The sequence below is a fragment of the Tetrao urogallus genome (assembly GCF_951394365.1).
Source record: "Tetrao urogallus genome assembly, chromosome: 2".
NCBI classification, from domain to species: Eukaryota; Metazoa; Chordata; class Aves; order Galliformes; family Phasianidae; genus Tetrao; species Tetrao urogallus.
The window spans coordinates 95,302,702-95,320,562 of record NC_136814.1 but is presented as its reverse complement, the minus strand read 5'-3'; the positions used below and the strand labels follow the sequence as shown (position 1 = coordinate 95,320,562).

Sequence of the window (17,861 nt, the reverse complement as noted above, 5' to 3'; positions counted from 1 at the left end):
GGCGGTATTTATTGTACGCAGAAGGTACAGTCCAGGGTGCAGCTGGTCGTTTACAGTCATGCTTGGTGTGATGGTAATGAACAGCTCAGGCCTGTAGAAAAGCAGAGTAACAGCAGAAGAATACCATGTGAGATTAAAGGAAATGAATAAGTAATATCACAGATCCCATAGATCTGTTTCAAATTACTTCTCAAAGCGGCGCATCTTTGCTCCCTGGGGCCTGCCCCCATAAGGTACTCTGCTTTCCCAATTCTTCTGCTCAGATTTTCCATCTTCAGACAAACAGAGCTGTCAAATCCACTAAGACTGAATACATACACACATACCTATCATCAGCTTTCCTTTGGCTTCAGAACAGACATTTCCCTCCTGTGCACCACCCCTTCGATGCTTAAATCTCCATACAAGCAGAGGCAACAAGCCTAGGTTCACCATATTCAGTGTGCTCAGTAGCAGAACATCCAGGGCCAACTACTCGAGGGGTGACTTACTCTGCCAAGCTGCTTTGTTTTCATCCATTAATGACAGCACGATGGGCAGATAAGCATTTACAGCCCGTGATCCCATTGGCCTGGTGTGATGCTGGTCACTGCTTGGGACCCAGCCAGCAATGCCACCCAGAGAACTGGACTTCAGCCTTCTTTGCAAACAAATGTAGCTTCAGAGGATCCATCTGTGTGGTAAATAAGGCTGGCCAGGGCTTGTGCATGACCCAGAGGCTTTCTGACACAACCTGGCTGCCTCTCTACTGCTCCGGTCTCTCACCCTCACCAAAACTGGAGGGCTACACACAAACCATGGCAGTAGCAGGGCGGCCTGGTGGCCTCTCCCCCAAAGTCTCTGAGCCCCTTGGCTAGGCTGCACGGGGCTTGACCTCCAGGCCACAGGTGGGCATTCTGACCATTCCAGCCTCTTCCCCTTTCTCCTTTTCCCACTGGGATGGTCTTTGCCAGCAGGACCAACAGCTCTGTGTTCCTCCAGCTGACACAACACCCTGGCAAACCCAAACATTTGGATGGGATGGGCCTCATCACAGTTACCTGCCCGCAGGGCCTGCTGCCAAGTCAGAGCAGTTTGCCCTGGGCCAGGCAAGTTCTGACGGGATGGAGAGCCCCAGCCTCTTTGAGCAACCTGCTCAGTGCTTCACCACCCTCAGGGTGAAGAACTTTTCCTCATGTTTGATGGGAATTTAGCCTCTTGCTGTTCGGTGCTAGTCTAGCTCCATCTACACTACAAACAATAACTGGTGGACATGCGAATGTTTGGAATAATCCTGAGCAAAGAATACTAAGTTTTCAGTAGCCTACTGAAAGCTGTGAGCTCATTTATCTGTGGGAAAAATAAATAAGCAAATGTCATCATTTTTTCCAATTGTTTACACAGGTCAGAAGCTGGGCCAGATGCTACTTTCTTCCCCCATGCAGACAAGTTGCATGTTCATTGACTAAAATAAACCCCAAATAGAACTTGATTGCCCAAATATAAGCTGTTGTCAATGCTCTGCTGTATTTGTGACATCTGTGACTCAGAGATGCTCAGCAACAGGACAGAAGGCAACGGTCACAAGCTGGAGCAAGAGAAATTCTGGCTGTGTGCATGGGAAAAAAATCGTTTTACTAAGAAAATGGTTAAGTGCTGGAGCAAGTTCCCCAGAGTCTCCATCCTTGGAGATACTCAACACTGTGTGAGGCCCTCAGCTGTGTGCTAGACAGCCCTGCTTAGAGGGTTGGACTGAGATCTATGGATGTCCCATACAACCTGAATTATTTTATTATTCTGTGATTCTGTGGCCTATAGAGACCTCACGCTTTTTGAAGATGTGGCTGAAGGCCAGGCAAGCCACCTCCAGGGCATCTGGAACACCTGCATGTTTCCATGGGGAGGTTCATCCATTTTGCTGGAGTCTCTGCCCCTTCATGAACTGGAAAAGAGAAAACGTTCCTTGCCAGCACTACTGATTTTCCCATCTCCATTCCCAGTCAACCTACTCTGTATCCAGATCTGCCATTCAGTGAAGATGCGATCACTGAGTTTACAGTCTAAGCTTTGGATTTCTGACCCATATTTTGGGGAAGTCAGGGGAGTGGTCCTCCCTCTCCTCCTTCCCTTTTGTAACCTCCCAGCAGCAAAAGAGTAAGTGCAGTGCAAATCCCTGTGCTCCAAAACCTCAGCCCTGTGTTCCAGAACAGCACAGCATGATGTAGTTAGCTACATGCTGAAAGGCATATTGTACATTAGCTACATGCTGTATGGTTGACTTTTAGAAAGGAAATGCTTTTAAAATCTTCCCTACTATTAGTCTCTTCAAATGTGAAATACCAAAAGTTGTACAGGTTCTTTCAATTAGAAAAATGCCAACACTTCCCCCCAGGTAGAAGCACATCATTTTGCACTTTAAAGCTGAGATAGATGAAAGGAGGGTTTGTTCACAGCTGATGTTCCCAGCAAGCCCATTCACACCGCCCTTCCCAGATAAAGACCTGGGAGCTCCTGCCCTGCCTCACCACTTAGTGGTGCTCCTCCACCTCATTCTATCAGGGCCAGCTTTGGCATCTGTTACAAACCCCTATAATCCCTGAGTCTGCTTAGCAGACACAGGCTTTCTAGCACCAAAACAGTTCGTCCATACCACAAAGAGATCAGGCATGATCGCGTTACAGCCTCTCAGCAAGTTATTCCAGGACTGGAGCCCCTGACATTATTCCAGGGCATGCCTCTAACCAGCTCATGTGTGGGACACTGCCCTGGCTGCAGCCTGCAGCGGGCCGGGGGCATACAGGGACAGCCTGCATAGCCCTGCTGCCAGGTGACAGCCCTGTCAGCTCATGTAGATGTCTGAATTCCAGGTCAGCTTTATTGCCTGCTGGTAAAATATTAACCTTGGCTATTTTTTTCTCTGTGCAACTGGAGAAACAAATCAGATGCTGTCCAAGAAGCGTAACAGCTTCTGCCTTGGGAAACCAAGCCTGGTACCACTTGCTAGCCCACTCAATGCTGTCTGGTGCCACCCAGCTTTGTTCAAGGCTGCGGCTTGCCCCGCTGCACAAGATGTCAACATGTTTTAGTGGTGTTAGGATGAGGTGCAGCTAAGGCAGGGCTTGCTCACAACTGCAACGGGTGAATCGGTGCCGTGGGTGCTCCTGGAGGAGACAGCAGCACATGTTCCACCCAGGAATCACGGCTAGGGAGGCAGCTGGTTGGTAACCAAAGGTCTGAAACCAGGCATACTCAAAAGGTAGTATAGGATAGGGTAGGGTAGGGTAGGGTAGGGTAGGGTAGAGTAGAGTAGAGTAGAGTAGAGTAGAGTAGAGTAGAGTAGAGTAGAGTAGAGTAGAGTAGAGTAGAATGGAACAGCTTTGAAGGTATCTTCAAAGATCACCAAGTCCAACTTCCTGATCATTTCAGGGCTAATCAAAAGTTAAAGCATATTATTGAGGGCATTAGCCTCAACAGGTGTGGAGCATCAAGCACCTCTCTAGGAAGCCTGTTAAATAAATAAAGGTATTGCCAAATCTTTTCTTCCAGCCAGCAGGTATTCATACAGAGCTGAAGTATGGGCGCAGAGCTTGAGAGTGATGTGGTCACCCAGCTGAGGGACCTGAGGTCCAGACCCAGCAGACCTAACAGCACATTTGGCCCTGCCGAAGTACGGGACATAGAGCCTTGCTAGCTGAAATCCCACAGCCTGCCTGAGACTGGGGATTTTAGGCTTTCTGCAATCAGCCAGCCTTCATAGACTTCAGCGTTGCCCACACTGAAGGGGAGAAACAAGCTCAGAAGACTAGAAAGAGAACATGGTTTCTGTTGGGAAGGGGAGGTTCACCTCTAAGGTTCATCTCCTGCTGGTTGCTTTCATACACCCACAGTGTCTCCACAGAGCTCTTCAGCTCCCCTGCCCTTCCCTTCACACCTGAGTTGCAGAAAGAAAAAACCCTTTTGCTGACAATGCTTAGGGTGCAGTAAAATCCAAGATGTGTTGAAAGAACACTCTTAAAAACCAGACTTTTAGATTTAAAGATGTGTTCTCAGCAGTTCTTTTGCAAATTGGATGAGTCAAACTCCAGCACTGGGCCAAAGCCCAGCTCCACCAATTTCATAGGGACAGCCTCAGTCCCTCCTCCACCCGTGGTTTCCCCACCACATCCCAGGCTCCATCCTTTGCAGGACGGCTCCCTGGGGTTCACTGGCCTCCATCTCATGGCTGTTTTCCCTGGGGCAGCAAAGCCACCCTTGGGCAGAAATTGCTGGTCCTGTGCTCCCCAACCCGGATCACAGAATCATAGAATCATAGAATCACATAATTACATAATCATAGAATGGCCTGGGTTGAAAAGGACCTCAAAGAGCATTTAGTTTCAACCCCCTTGCTATGTGTAAGGTTGCCAACCACTAGACCAGGCTGCCCAGAGCCACATCCAGCCTGGCCTTGAAGCTCCTTCCATGTCACACTGGGACAGGGTCAGAGGCACAGGATGTGACCCCACACCAACCCCAAAGAGTCATCACCATTACGTTTTGTAGGATGTTTGGGGCCAGAAAACGCAGCTGCAGGCAACAGCTGGGAAAAGGCTTTGGAAGTGAGGGCAGCAGTAGTGCTGTGTGATAGAGGCACTGCGATGTGAGCAATGCACCCAGCCCTTCTGCTGCGCGCCAGTTAATGCTAAAAGGCAGATTAATAACTAATCCTGCTCACTGAGGTGTGATGCCGCCACGGCAGTTTGCCATGGGAAACATTCAGCCTTCTCTGCTCCCTCTGTAGAGACCACACCTTATAGTTTTTCTTTCTTTTTAGAATATAGCAGAAGCCAGGAAAGCTGGTTTGGAATCACACTGCCTTCTCAGTGACATTCATTCTTCAAACAAATCCATGAAAGAAATGCCAAAATCTGTGGGCTTGCACCTTGGCATGCCACAGGAGAAACCACCAGTGAGCAAAAGGGAGAGACTGCCCTGACGTGATACATATTTCAACTTTGAATTTTAATTCTTTTCGTCATTGATATGGCTTTCTAGAGCTCCTATACCACAGGAATGCATCTGTCTCTGTTGAAGATTCACAGAAAACCCAGCAAGTATCAGGAAAGAAGGCAAAACTTAAACACATGGTGCAGTGTTTATTGTCACAAGATCAGCTTCCTCAATGTACTGTCTGTAACTGCCCTAGAGAAGTTCTGGTGGGAACAGAAGCCTGAGAAAATAGAACTCTACAGGCTCTGTTTGGGCTCTTACAGAGAAAGGATCCTGTTATTCCTCTTATCCTGTGAGCGAGCTCCTTCCTTGCTCTCTGGCCCTCCAGCAATGAAGGTGATGACATTGGTTCCATGGCAGCCGTTGCCATGCCCCATCACCCACACCCTCCTTGCCCTCACATTGCCACCACCAACACTTCTTGACACCGGTTGGGACAGCCAGCCTCTATACTGTCATGCTCAGGAAATGAGCAACCCGAAAATGAGATCAGATAGCAAGATTTTGTCCAAGCAATTGTGTTCTTGACTCCACCTTGGCCATTGGTCTTGGAAGTGCCATAAAGAACAGCCAGATGCCACAATGAGGCAATCCAGTGCTGGTGGTTTCAGTGGGTCATAGAATCACGGAATCACTGAATCATTAAGGTAGGAAAAGATGTCCAAGATCATCGAGTCCAACCGTCAGCCCAGCCCCACCGTGCCCACTGATCACGTCCCTCAGTGCCATATCTCCACGGTTCTTGAGCACCTCCAGGGTTGGTGACTCCACCGCCTCCCTGGGCAGCGTGGTGTGCCATGCCTCACCGATCTTTCTGACAAAATTTCTCAAGAAATGTTTCCTAATATCCAACCTGAAGCTTCCTCGGTGCAACGTCAGGCTATTACCTCTTATCCTATAGCTGCTACTGGGAGAAGAGGCCACCTCACCACGACCTCCTTTCATAGCAGTCACACAGTAACAACTCGAGTGTATAAAGAAATGTGAAGGGTTGGGCAATTTTGGGGTATTCCTGTGTACATACCTGTATATGGAGATGTCTGTGTATACGTATATATATGTCCGCGTGGCTCATTATTTATTAGAAGAAATGACTGCTGGGTTTGAAGAGCGCTGCCCAGCAGAGGCTGGCAGTGTTTCAGACACGAGGTACATCTCCTTCCCCGGACGGAGGCGAGGAGCCCGCCTGACTCGGTGCAGCACCGTCCCCCGGCATCGCTCCGGGCTCACCGCATACCTCCGCCCTCGCTCCTGGAGAGCGGCCAAGCTGCTTTTAACAGCGACTAGTCTGCTGTAAAAAAACAGTCACCAGGCGGCCCATCGCCGCCTCTTTCCCGCATCTTCGCCCCTCGCCACCCTCGGGCTCGGCCCCCCCGGCCCGGCTCAGGGCCGCCCCGCGGCGAGGCGGCCCTTGGCGGCGGCCCCGGCTCCGGCCCCGGCTCGGGCGCGGCGGCCATGGGCAGCGGCAGCAGCCGGCGGTGGGGCCGTGCCGGCGGCGCCCCGCGCGGGACGGCGCAGGCGGAGGCGGCGGCGGGTCCGCTCCCAGCCGCGGAGGAGCGGCGGGCGCCGGGGACGGCGCTGGAAGCGGCCCCGCCCGGCCCCGCCCAGCCCGCGCCGGAGGTGAGTGCCGCGAGGCCGGGCCGGTTCGGTCCGCGCTGGGGGCGGGGGGAGCCCGGGGCCGGAGCGCGGCGCCGCCTCGAAGCTCAGCGACCGCTCTGCCGCCGCGCTCGGTTCGCCGTTCTCGCCGTTCTCGCCGAACCGTTCCGGTTTTCCGGATGTTCTTCTGGGGAAAGAGGAGATCTGTTTATTTATTTATTTCCCTGCCCAAAAATAACAGCCGAGTCTCTGTGGCGTGGGGCTGTCAGGGAGGGGCAGCTGGGGGACAGGGACAGGCTGTGCACCAGAGGGCGGTGGGCACGGAACGGGCTGCCCAGGGCTGTGGGCACGGCCCCGAGTGCCGGAGTTCAAGGAGCGTTTGGGCGCCGCTCTCAGACTCTCAGACACAGGGTTTGGATCTTGGGTGATGCTGTGTGAAGCCCGGGGTTGATCCGTGCAAGTCCGTACCGACCCGGGCTGTGCCGTGGTCGTGCGGGTCCGTTCCGTGGCGATGCAGCGGAGCCGGGCAGCACCGTCGGTCCGAGCACAGCTGTGGGGTCGCGTGCTGTTCGTTGGGCAAATGCTGCCCCGAGCAGACGCACAGAAGTCGCGGGCGTGGTGTAATGCATTGAAGTAATGCGTTCCTGGAGGTATTTCGGAGGCGTGTGGACGTGGTGCATCAGGACGTGGTGCAGCAACGGACCCGGCAGTGCAGGGCAGTGCTTGGGCTCATCTTCTGAATCTTTTTCATCATAAAACATCCCGTGATTCTGCGGTTTACCAACAGAGATAAATATTGCTCAGCACAGGAAAAACCCACCCGTGCTTTTGCCAGGACCGTTGCAGCACAGAGCGCAGTGGCTCGTTAGGCAGAGGTGCACTCACTGCCTGCAGGACCAGCATCGTCTCTCCGTTCAGTGCTGCTTGTCTTTAAAATTCAGCAGTGAGCTGCGCCATCCCCTTGGCCAGTGTCAGTCCCCTCGGTCACACCCTCGCAGCTGTGCTGCAGCTGTGCTCCCAAAGCCACCCCTCCTTTGCTGTTTTCCCCACAGCACCACTCAGCTGAGCACAGCCCCTCTTTGACCTGGAACATCCCTGGCACATCATTGACACATCTCCAGCACCGTCCCTGACGCAATTGCTGGCTCATCCCTGCCACATCCTTAACACATCCCTAACACATCCTTGACACCATCCCGGGCAACCCTAGCAGATCCCTGGCACCACCTCCTGCCCATCCCTGGCATATCCCTGACCCAGAGCAAGCACCAGGCTTGCACAAGACAGCCAGGAGCCGCTGTTAGCTCTGGAAGCCAGGAGAAGCGTGGCACTGCCTACCTTCCCTGCAGGATGCTGCCTCCCACCCCTCTGCACATCGGCAGGATAGGATCCCTGCCCGTGGCAGCTCAAGCTCTGTGTTCACCAGGAGTTGGTTTTGGCAGCATTCACTGGCCCGGCCACCCGTGGCATTTCTTATGTCGCTGGAGGGTGCTGCTGCTCACTGCACAGGCACGGCTGGAATGGCCCCTGTCACCGTTTTGACTTGGGCCAGCTTGTGACCCCAAATAACTCTTGGTTTTGGGGTGTGCCTGCAGTCACAGTGTCACCACAGCCCCACTGTGCCTGGCCCAGCACTGGGGGCTTTGGGGCTCAGGAGGGGCTGGGGGGCCATTTTCTTTCACTTCCCCACAGATCTCAAAGCTCCAAGTGAAATGTCGGCAGTGCTCCTTTGGGAAATAGGTACTGCTGCTGACAGATCCCTCAGAGAAGGTGGGAGCTGGTTTTGCAGAGGGAAGCAAATTTTGCTAACCAAAGCTGCTCCATCCTGATGACTAATTGATTCTGTCTTCCACCCACACACCACGTACAGCTCGTAACACAGAGGAGTCAGCCACAAAGGGGAAAAGAGGCAACCGCCTGTCTTCCAAGCCCATCCTTTGCCCAGAAGTGCTGGGAATGGGTTCTCAGGGTGGGAATTGCCGAGACAAAGCTGCGGGGCTGAGCATTCTTCTGGGCACAGAAAGGAGCTGCTTTGTTCCTGCTTTCTAGGGGCTGGGTCCTTACACTGGCTCTGCACTGTGCCTGTTTAACTTCTGTTGGTGCTGTTGGGAGCGGCAGGATAGCTCGTGTGAACCACCAGCTTCAGCTTAGAGAAAGCAGTCACCAAGCTGACTGAGTCTGAGTCTGTCTCAAGCCAGAATCTGCCTTTGTCCCCCTCCCCTTTCTGTGGGGCAGTACAGTAAAGAGGAGAAATGTGGAAGTTTGGTTCTTCCTGCAGCACCCAGCCTGCCTGCAGGGGGTTCTCTTTGTCACTTCCTTCATCAGCAGGTATTTTCATTAGCAGGTATTTTCATTCCTAGGAGGTGCTCTGGCCCGTGTACCATCCTCCCAGAGGTGGGTGCAAACATGGCCGATGAGACACAAAGACAGCTTTGTATTGTCGTAACTGAAACATTTGACGTTTATTCTTTTCAAGGCCTCGTCTCCACGACGCCCCTCAGACCCAGGGAACAACAACTTCAGCAATGAGTGAGTAGCCCCTGCCTCCCTTTCCCCTGCTGTGTTTTTTGTTGCCATCATGGCCACCTGGGCCTTCCATGGGCTGTGCAGCCTGGATGGAGTGGATCACAAGTCCTTCCTCCCCAGGAACCCTAAAAATCCATGAGAGGCTCCCATGCTGCAGCAGTTAGAGACACAGATCTCAGAATCACAGAATGGTCAGGGTTGGAAGGGACCTCAAGGATCATGAATCTCCAACTCCCCTGCTGCATGCAGGGCCACCAACCTCCCCATTTAATACCAGACCAGGCTGCCCAGAGCCCCATCCAACCTGGCCTTGAACACCTCCAGGGACGGGGCATCTACAGCCTCTCTGGGCAGCCTGTTCCAGCACCTCACCACTCTCTCTATAAAGAGTTTCCCCCTGACATCCAACCTAAATCTCCCCTCCCTCAACTTAAAACTATTTCCCCTTGTCCTGCAGTTATCTACCCTTTCAAACAGTTGATTCCCCTCCTGTTTGTAGGCTCCCTTTAGGTATTGAAAGGCTGCAATGAGGTCACCCTGCAGCCTTCTTTTCTCCAGGCTGAACAAGCCCAGCTCCCTCAGCCTGTCCTCATAGGGGAGGTGCCCCTGATCATCTTTGTGGCTCTCCTCTGGACCCTCTCCAACAGCTCCCTGTCTTTTTTGTACTGGGGGCTCCAGACCTGGATGCAGTACTCCAGACTCCAGGGCCTCACAAGAGCAGAGTAGAGGGGGACAATCACCTCCCTGTCCCTGCTGGCCACTCCTCTTCTGATGGAGCCCAGGATACCATTTGCCTCCAGAGCTGCAAGAGCACATTGCTGGTTCATGTTAAGCTTTTCATCCATCAGGACCCCCAGGTCCTTCTCCACAGGGCTGCTCTCAAGGACCGCTCCTTCCAGTCTGTATGGATGCCTGGGAGACCTGCTGCTCTGGGCATCCAACAAACAAAACCCGAACTCTTACTTTCACGAACAGCAATGTTGACTGTGTCCCCAGGTCTGCCAGCAGCAGTGGGAGCAGTTTCATGCATGTGTTAGAGAAACAGAGAAGAAACTAAAAGGATTGGAAAACCATCTCCTTGCACTAAGGAGAGACTCTTTTCAGTGCTGGGTTGTCACACAGCCCCTCTGCCCTTGAGTATGTGTTAATCTGAAAATTGGGGAGAAAAAGGCAGGGAGGAAAAAAGAAGAGACTTCACAGAACCACAGCATGGTGGGGGTGGCAGAACTCTCTGGGTCCATCGGGCCCAGCCCCTGCTCCAGCAGGGACACCCAGAGCAGGGTGCCAGCACCTCCTGCTGTCACCTAGAAGAGCAGCCCAATGAGATAGAGGCTGGAAATGTGACACCAAATAACCCCCTAAATCAGACACTAATGAACACCCTCCAAGCGGGATCTGTATGTGTTCTTTGCTGTATCACATTACCTCTTTTTTTCCCACACGACCAGTGGCAGTCCACCAATTGAATGACATGGCTCAGGAATGTCACAACAATCCTATAATTGCTTTCAACCCCTGTGTCATGTGCAGTGTTATCCAAGCGTGGCTTTGACCCATTTTTTCAGCTGCTAGGTCTTGCAGAGGGCATTTTAATGATTAATCCTGTACTTTCCCATCCTCAGCAGAAAGATAAAAAACAGTGGCCTAGATTCATCCCATCTCATTCTGATTGGACTCATTCAGGGGTTAGGGAAAGCCTCTGCCCCAGAGGGCGGTGGGCATGGAACAGGCTGCCCAGGGCAGTGGGCATGGCCCCAAGTGCCGGAGTTCAAGGAACGTTTGGGCATCACTCTCAGAAACAGGGTTTGGATCTTGGGTGCTCCTGTGTGGAGCCAGGGGTTGGACTTGGGATCCATGTGAATCCTTTCTCACTGGAGATATTCTGTGATTTTCAGGCTCTTAACTGGGACTGACTTGCTTAACTTGGCCAGATGACCACCAGAGGTCCCTCCCATCACCATTCTGTGATCCTGGGGTTCCTACCTAGGAGGTTACCACTCATGAGGGACACTGTCAGCAGACCCCATAGCTCACTTTTGAGCTAATCCTGCCCTTTGTGTTTCCTTCTCCTCATTGCAAAGTTCACTGTCTTTCCATTAAAAATATTCCCCCTTCCCTTAACCATATTTAAACACAGAGAGTCTGGTGGCTGAAATGGAGCACATTCCTTGCTTTCTCCTTTTCTAAATTGCTTTAGCCTCTCTGATCACTCTTACTGCTGCTTTCTAAGCTGTTAGTAACTCCAGTATTTTACTCAAAAGTCTCTGCAGTGATCTCGATGGGTTGTGTTTCCCATGCTGTCCTCCCCCATTGCTTCTCATGCCTCTGGCTCCCTGAGGGCTGCTGGGTTTGAACAATTCCCTCCCAACATCCCAACCTCCAATTTTCAAGTCACCAAGTCCAGCAGCTCTCAGCCGGACTCAGCGGGCAGCACCGTGATGCTGCAGGTCCAATGGCATGCCATGTGGCACCCCCATTGCTCTCGTTTCTCAGCCCCAGCTTAATTCCTTGAGATGAAGGCTCAGGCTGGGAGGCCTCGGAGGCCTCGGACTGACCTCCTGCTCAAAGCCACCTCAGTGCAGGGTCCTGTCTGGCCTGGCCCTGAAAAGGCTCAGTGATGCAGCGTGCACAGCTGCAGGCTTCCTGCTGGAGGGGTTTCTCCTTTTATGCAGGTGGGATGTCTCTGTTTTTGGTTTATTTCAGTTTTTCCACATTAAGTGATGGATAACTGCCACAACAGCAGAAAGGACCCAAGCAGCAGCTTGCTTTCCTTTTGCATCATAGAGGGTTGCTTCTGTCTGTTTGAAATCCCCTCTGTGTGTCACTGAACCTGAATTTTACCTGGAGACTTTCTCTCCTGCCTGGAAGTCAGCACACAGGCAAGATGTGGGGATGCTAATGACCAAGTTCAACCCAGCTGTGCTGGGTCTCATCCTTAGAGAAGCAGTGGGTCAGTGGTTGCTAAATAATGGCAGAGCCAGAGATGTGCTGTTGGATATGATTTCTACAGTGCCAATAAAACCTGGGCCAGTCCCCTACCGATGGTACATCAGACATCACTTGTGTGAGAGAGAAATAACTAAACCATAGGAGCACTTGGAGGGAGTTGAGCTCTTACTTTGGTTGGAACACAAAGGAAAGCCAGCCAAGCCCTGTAGTGCTGCAGAGGTTCCCATGGAAGAACCTTGCAAATGTTCTCCATCAGTACCTCGCTTTTTGGGGCCTGGTGTTTTATAGCATTACCTTTTACCTTACATCTCTCAAAAGCAGAAGCACAAAAATACCAATGTGATCATTCTTATTGGCAACATCCAGCTCCCTTAAAAAGGACAAAGTCCACAGGGCATGCACATGGTGGTTGGATAATAACAAAAAGCTCCTTTCTGGATGAAACCTTGGAACTAGCAGCTGGTGTTAAAGGATATGCAGCGTATTGGCTGGGCCATGGCTGTAGCTTACCAAGCATTATGGAGCACAGGAGTTTGAGTACTGTACAGATTTCACTGTAACAATCTCACTGACTAGAATAGGTGCCAAGTGCTAGAAAACGTCAGCCAGTGGTGTGCCCATGGAGTGTGGAAATCTGATGCATTAGAATAGCAGCATCTCAGCAAGCCACGAGCACTGCCATTTTCCCATTCACCCGATGATGAAGTTGGCAATGAGGGAGTGCGGCTCCCTTCCCAGCAGCAACAGGGAGGAATGGTTTTAAACTGAGATGGCGAGATTTAGGTTAGATATTAGGACGTGACACACTGGAACAGGTTGCCCAAGGATGTTGTGGATGCCCCATCCCTGGAGGCATTCAAGGCCAGGATGGATGTGGCTCTGGGCAGCCTGGTCTGGTGGTTGGTGACCCTGCACACAGCAGGGGGGTTGAAACTGGATGATCATTGTGGTCCTTTTCAACCCAGGCCATTCTATGATTCTGTGATTCTATGATTCAATAACCTGCTCCCTCCACCTGCAGGTGCCCATCACAGGGCAGCAAGCAGTCAGTGGGGTGCCCGGCCATCTTGTACCATGGCTCAGAAGAGGAACTGATGGCCAGCATCGAGCGGGAGTACGGCTGTTGAGCTCCACACACAGGGCATGGCTGGGGCAGCGGAGCTGCCAGCAGGAGAACGCAGTGCCTGGGATGGTGAGGAGGAGTGCAAGGAGAAAGACCAGAAAAAGCACACCTTGTGAATCAGTATCTCAAAGCTCCTCTTGAAATGGCCTTTTTACCAGATTTACTAGCTTTTTGAGATGTGGTGCTTTAGGGAAGAAGACCTTTGCTTTGTCCTGGCAGTAATAAAGTGCAGCAAAATCATTTGATATAGATCTGACTTTGGGAGTGTGCTGTGAAATGCAGCAAGCTCTGATGCATTTCTGCTCCCTGGCAGAAAAATCACTGTGTTATATCCTTAGCTGATCCAAAGTAAAACAGAAAGGCTGTGGATCTCTGAAGAAAATAATGTTTTCTGTGCTCCCCAATAGGGAAGCCTTGTGTTGTAGGGTTTCTGCCTTTGTTTTATCTGCATCTTAATGTATCATGAGTAGCTGCTTCTTAACAGAAGTAGAAAAATACCTAATTTCTATCTTTAGCTGAAGTATTCAAGATATCAGATGAAGTACAGAGTGTGAATGCAAGAGGAAACAGCAGGACACATCTTAAGATGCTGTATTATGATGTCTTCGTCATTGCAGGTATTTGTGAAAGAGAAATATATGCATCTGTATTCTACGTACCTTTCAATAAAGGCAACAGTGGTTTTGAAGCAGAGTCTCCTGGAAAAAATCCTGTTTTGAACGCCAGCACTTTTTGTGGGGAGCAGAAATATTTAGGTTTAGACCCATGGCTGCCGAGCCACTGCTCTGCAGCGCATCCATTGGATCTCCTGCCGCTTGTGTTAGCTTTTGGCAGCTCTCAAAGACCTCCTGTGGCAAGCAGAACAGATGTGTGCCGGGAAAACACTGGAGGCCTCCTGACTGCAGCTCTGCAGGCGGCCTTGGGGCTCTGTGCCCTGCCCAGCTTTCATGTCACTTCCAGCCTCTCTCTGCGGCTGCAGTCGCTAACTAGGCCAGGTGTATCCTTACAACCCATTTCAGTCTCTCCTAAAATAAAGTCTGTACTTCAACAATTCTGCAGAAATTGAGTAATTTTAGAAGGCACAAATATTTCTAAATGGAGTGTATTCCTGTTAGGCTGCAGGAAATTTCTCTTGCAATGCAGCAAACCCCTAAGCTTCTCTGTGAAAGAAGCTGGTAGGACAGTGAAGGAACAAGCACGCGTCTGCTCCCAGGATTAGGGGGAGGCAGGTTTCATTCACGGCAAACCTCAGTACTACCACGAGAGGAGGAGCTGCAGGAGGAGGGGAGTGCAGTGAGCTGGGACAGTCCATGCTCGGGGAGAAGGAAAGGTGGGGTCGGAAGAAGCGGCTGCAAGCTGTGCAATGGTTTCTCAGGCTCTGCGCTGAGAAACAAAGAGCTGCTGTGAACTCAAGAGAGATCACAAGGGAGAAAATAAAATCTGAAGTATTCTTCTCATCTAAAAAAAAGCTCTTCCAGGAAAGGGCATGCTCTGGCCTGCTGAGGCTGTCTGCATGCATGAGATGCGCTTGTGGCCATCTGTACGCATCAGGAAGTGAGCATTACCCAATTTCCTTCTCCCACGCTCCAGGACTGAGGCAGAAACTGAAGGAGGCTGCGTTTGCTGGAGGAAGAAACTGATCATGAAAGAAACTGCCTCAGTGCCAACACACCCCGCGGAGGAGCGATCCCACAGAGCGCGCTGCGATGGCTGAGTGCAGTTGAGGTGTCACGGCATCCTCCTCAGCCATCTTGCAGCCTCCTCAGCCCATGCACTGCCATTTTCTGAGTCATCATTTGCTGTTCCTGCATGTGTGAGTTTGCCTTTTCGTGGCCACAACCTGCCTGCCTCAAGCTGCCTCGCCAGCCATGATTGGAAGGCAGCAGCCATATGGGCTCACAGATGGAACTGGGAGATGCACCCAGCAGCCCCACGTGTCACGCATGCTGCCATGCAGGAGCTTGCACAGCCATGAGGGGAAGCCACCAAATGCCACCTCCTGCACTCTCAGCACAGTCTCCACCGCTGAAGCAGGAGCCTGAGCTGTAGCCTAAGGGTGAGCTGTATGCCAAAGTGTGAGTACCCAGCTGTTCTGCCCTAAGGCCTCGCTCCCGGCTAGCTCCGGGGGCTCTGACCTTGGGAGCGGGTCACCTTGCTGCGAGCAGCTGTGACAAAGTCGGTTTCATTACACCCCTTCCTCTTTTCTCCCAATTCCACTTCCCTTATGCGCCCACCCCATTCCCATGGCACTGGAAACCAGTAGTGGAAACCAGAACCTGCCATTTAGAAACACAGCCCTGCTAGAAATAAATACTGCTGCAATCCGGGAACCAGCCAGAGGGAAAGGAACGGCAGAGATGCTTGAAAGTGTAAACAAGGAGTTAGTGTGCTGGCATCCTCCCGGCCACATCCTTCCCAGCTGAGACCTGCGGGTCACACCCAGAGCACACAGGAATGGGAAGAAGCAGGGCTAACGCAGCCATACTTGAGTCACATTCTTATCTCTTCTTTATTTGCACCTTTCATGCTGCTTCTAGAAGCCATGCTAGGAGAGAACACAGTTCTGAGCCCCGAGACTCCTGTTTTCAGACAGCATGCGAAAACCCCACACCACGGTGGTGATGTACACATAAATACAGAAGAACCAAAAAGGTCTTTCATTTGATGGTAGGTAAACCAGTGAGTCTTCTACTGGCTAAATAGATAACATAATCCATATTATTTTTTTTACATAGTTCTGAAGCAGATATTTAGGATATAGGAATATAGCAGATATTTAGATATATAGGAAATCTGAAAATTCACACCTTTTAATGATTTAAAAACAGTCACGTCACACAGTTCCTTCAGTAGAAGCTAAAAAACAGATACAAAACCAGAATTCCACTTCTTTAAAATGCAGGCTCAAAGAGACTGGAGGGTGTCGTTCAGGCAGTGAGTGAGAGCAGTGCCCCCCATCACGTGTAATCCACAAATAACGCTTATACAGCAGGAAGGAGCAGAGCAAACAGAGCCAGCAGCCACAGCATGGCCCAGCTGTTTGGGAACACTCACAGGACGCAGGAGGTGGGAGGCCACACATGGGCTTCCACACCTCCCAGGAGCTGCAGGAATCACCACTGGCCACAAAAAAACTAAGAGGGCGGGAGATGTGAGTCCCCAGATGGCTCTGCTCAGGACTAAATGGGCCGGCAGACTGAGACAGGCCAACCTTCTCCCAGGTTATAAGTGCGTTACAGTGACAACCAAAAGTCAAACTTCCTAATCTAGGGAACTTCTGAGCAAAACAGAGCAAAGTCTTTCTTTCTACACCACACAAAGTGCAAACATTCACTACAAGGGGGAAGCACAAAGCTGCATGTGCACACACTCCCCAACATGTATGCTGCCCGTGGGATGATGGTGCAGCACACAAGCAGGGTGTGGGCGTTTCAAAGGTGAGGCACAGCACTTCAATACACCCAACACAACGCTCTTGTGCAGGCTGGAAACTTGTTACCAGTAATTATAACTATAGAGCGAAGTGTAAAAATAATGACAGATTCAGCTTTCAACTGAAAAAGGCCTCTGCTGATTTCAGGGGAGTGCTGAGATCAGCAAGTCTGCTTAAATGAGAGCAGCACTTTGCCCATGCTGAGAAACAAGACCACGTGTTTAGAACAAAGCCGTGCAGGATACAGCGCATTCCTATGTACCTGCATTTTCACATTCAGGTAAAAAATAAATTAAAACAAGTGCTCTCCAGCACTCAAATGAGCTCAGCATAGGAACGGTTGAAGATAGGAGCCCTAGAGGGTGAACACTGTAGAAATACTTCACAACAGGTGAGCTTCAGCCAGCAAAACAGCAGCTGGCACTTCTCAGCACACAGCACACAGGTACCCTCCTGTACAAGCTGGCCACAGGAGGGGTGTTGCATCTCATTGCTCACAGCAGGCCAGCACAGCACAGTGCCCTGCAGCCAGCCGTTCCACTCCTCAGTCACATTTACATGGGGTGTGAAAGAAAATCCAACCAACGGGGAGAGTATCTCGTTTAATAGAAAAGGGTGATGCGATACAAAGTACTGTGGAGAAGTATAAGGCCACGTGAAGAGCATCCTCGCGCTGAAAAAGGTGGCTGTTTGTTAAGACATGACTAGCATTTCTCCTGGTGCTTTGATACAGGTCATCAAAAGTCTGGAACAATTTTCTGTAAGGTGCATAAGCATCCACAATGCGTAAACTTAATTTTATATTTCTGCTGTATTAAAAAAATATATATATGCAAACAGAGACCCAGCTAATCACTCACAGGTTATCTTGCCATTTTTGCGATTTTTCAGTAGACTTTAATACGCTGATTTAGTAGGGCTGAAAGTAAAGCATCGTTTCTAGTGTCAAAGCTTCTGAACAGTGTTTGTGCTTCTACATCCAGCAGAGCAGCCTGGCTCCCAGTGCTCTGCTCAGGCAGAGTGGGGACCCAGGAACACCCAGTGTGTCAAGCTTTACTAAAAGTCACAACAGCTTCCACTTGCAAAGAATATGAACTGATGGGGTGCTGAGGATTTCAACACTTCTTTTCTGAAAGTCATTCTAGGATGGTTTTGTTGGGTTGGTTTTTAGCTGGCTCTTGTTTTGTTTATAAACAATGACAGGCTTAGACCTCAGACTCTCCAACGTCACCTGCACAAGGAGGCTCTAACAGCACCAGTCTGTTG

The 17,861-nt window shown here is 51.0% G+C and overlaps 1 protein-coding gene across 1 annotated transcript; it reads left to right on the top strand.

The window, feature by feature from the left end:
- Positions 1–6,423: 6,423 nt before the first annotated feature.
- CYS1 (cystin 1) lies at positions 6,424–13,166 on the top strand (the record flags this gene model as incomplete). The annotated part of the gene is made up of 3 exons (XM_079550068.1): positions 6,424–6,588; positions 9,041–9,093; positions 13,061–13,166. 3 exons carry the CDS (start codon positions 6,424–6,426, stop codon positions 13,164–13,166), a joined length of 324 nt encoding a protein of 107 aa, XP_079406194.1.
- Between the last annotated feature and the right edge of the window lie 4,695 nt (positions 13,167–17,861).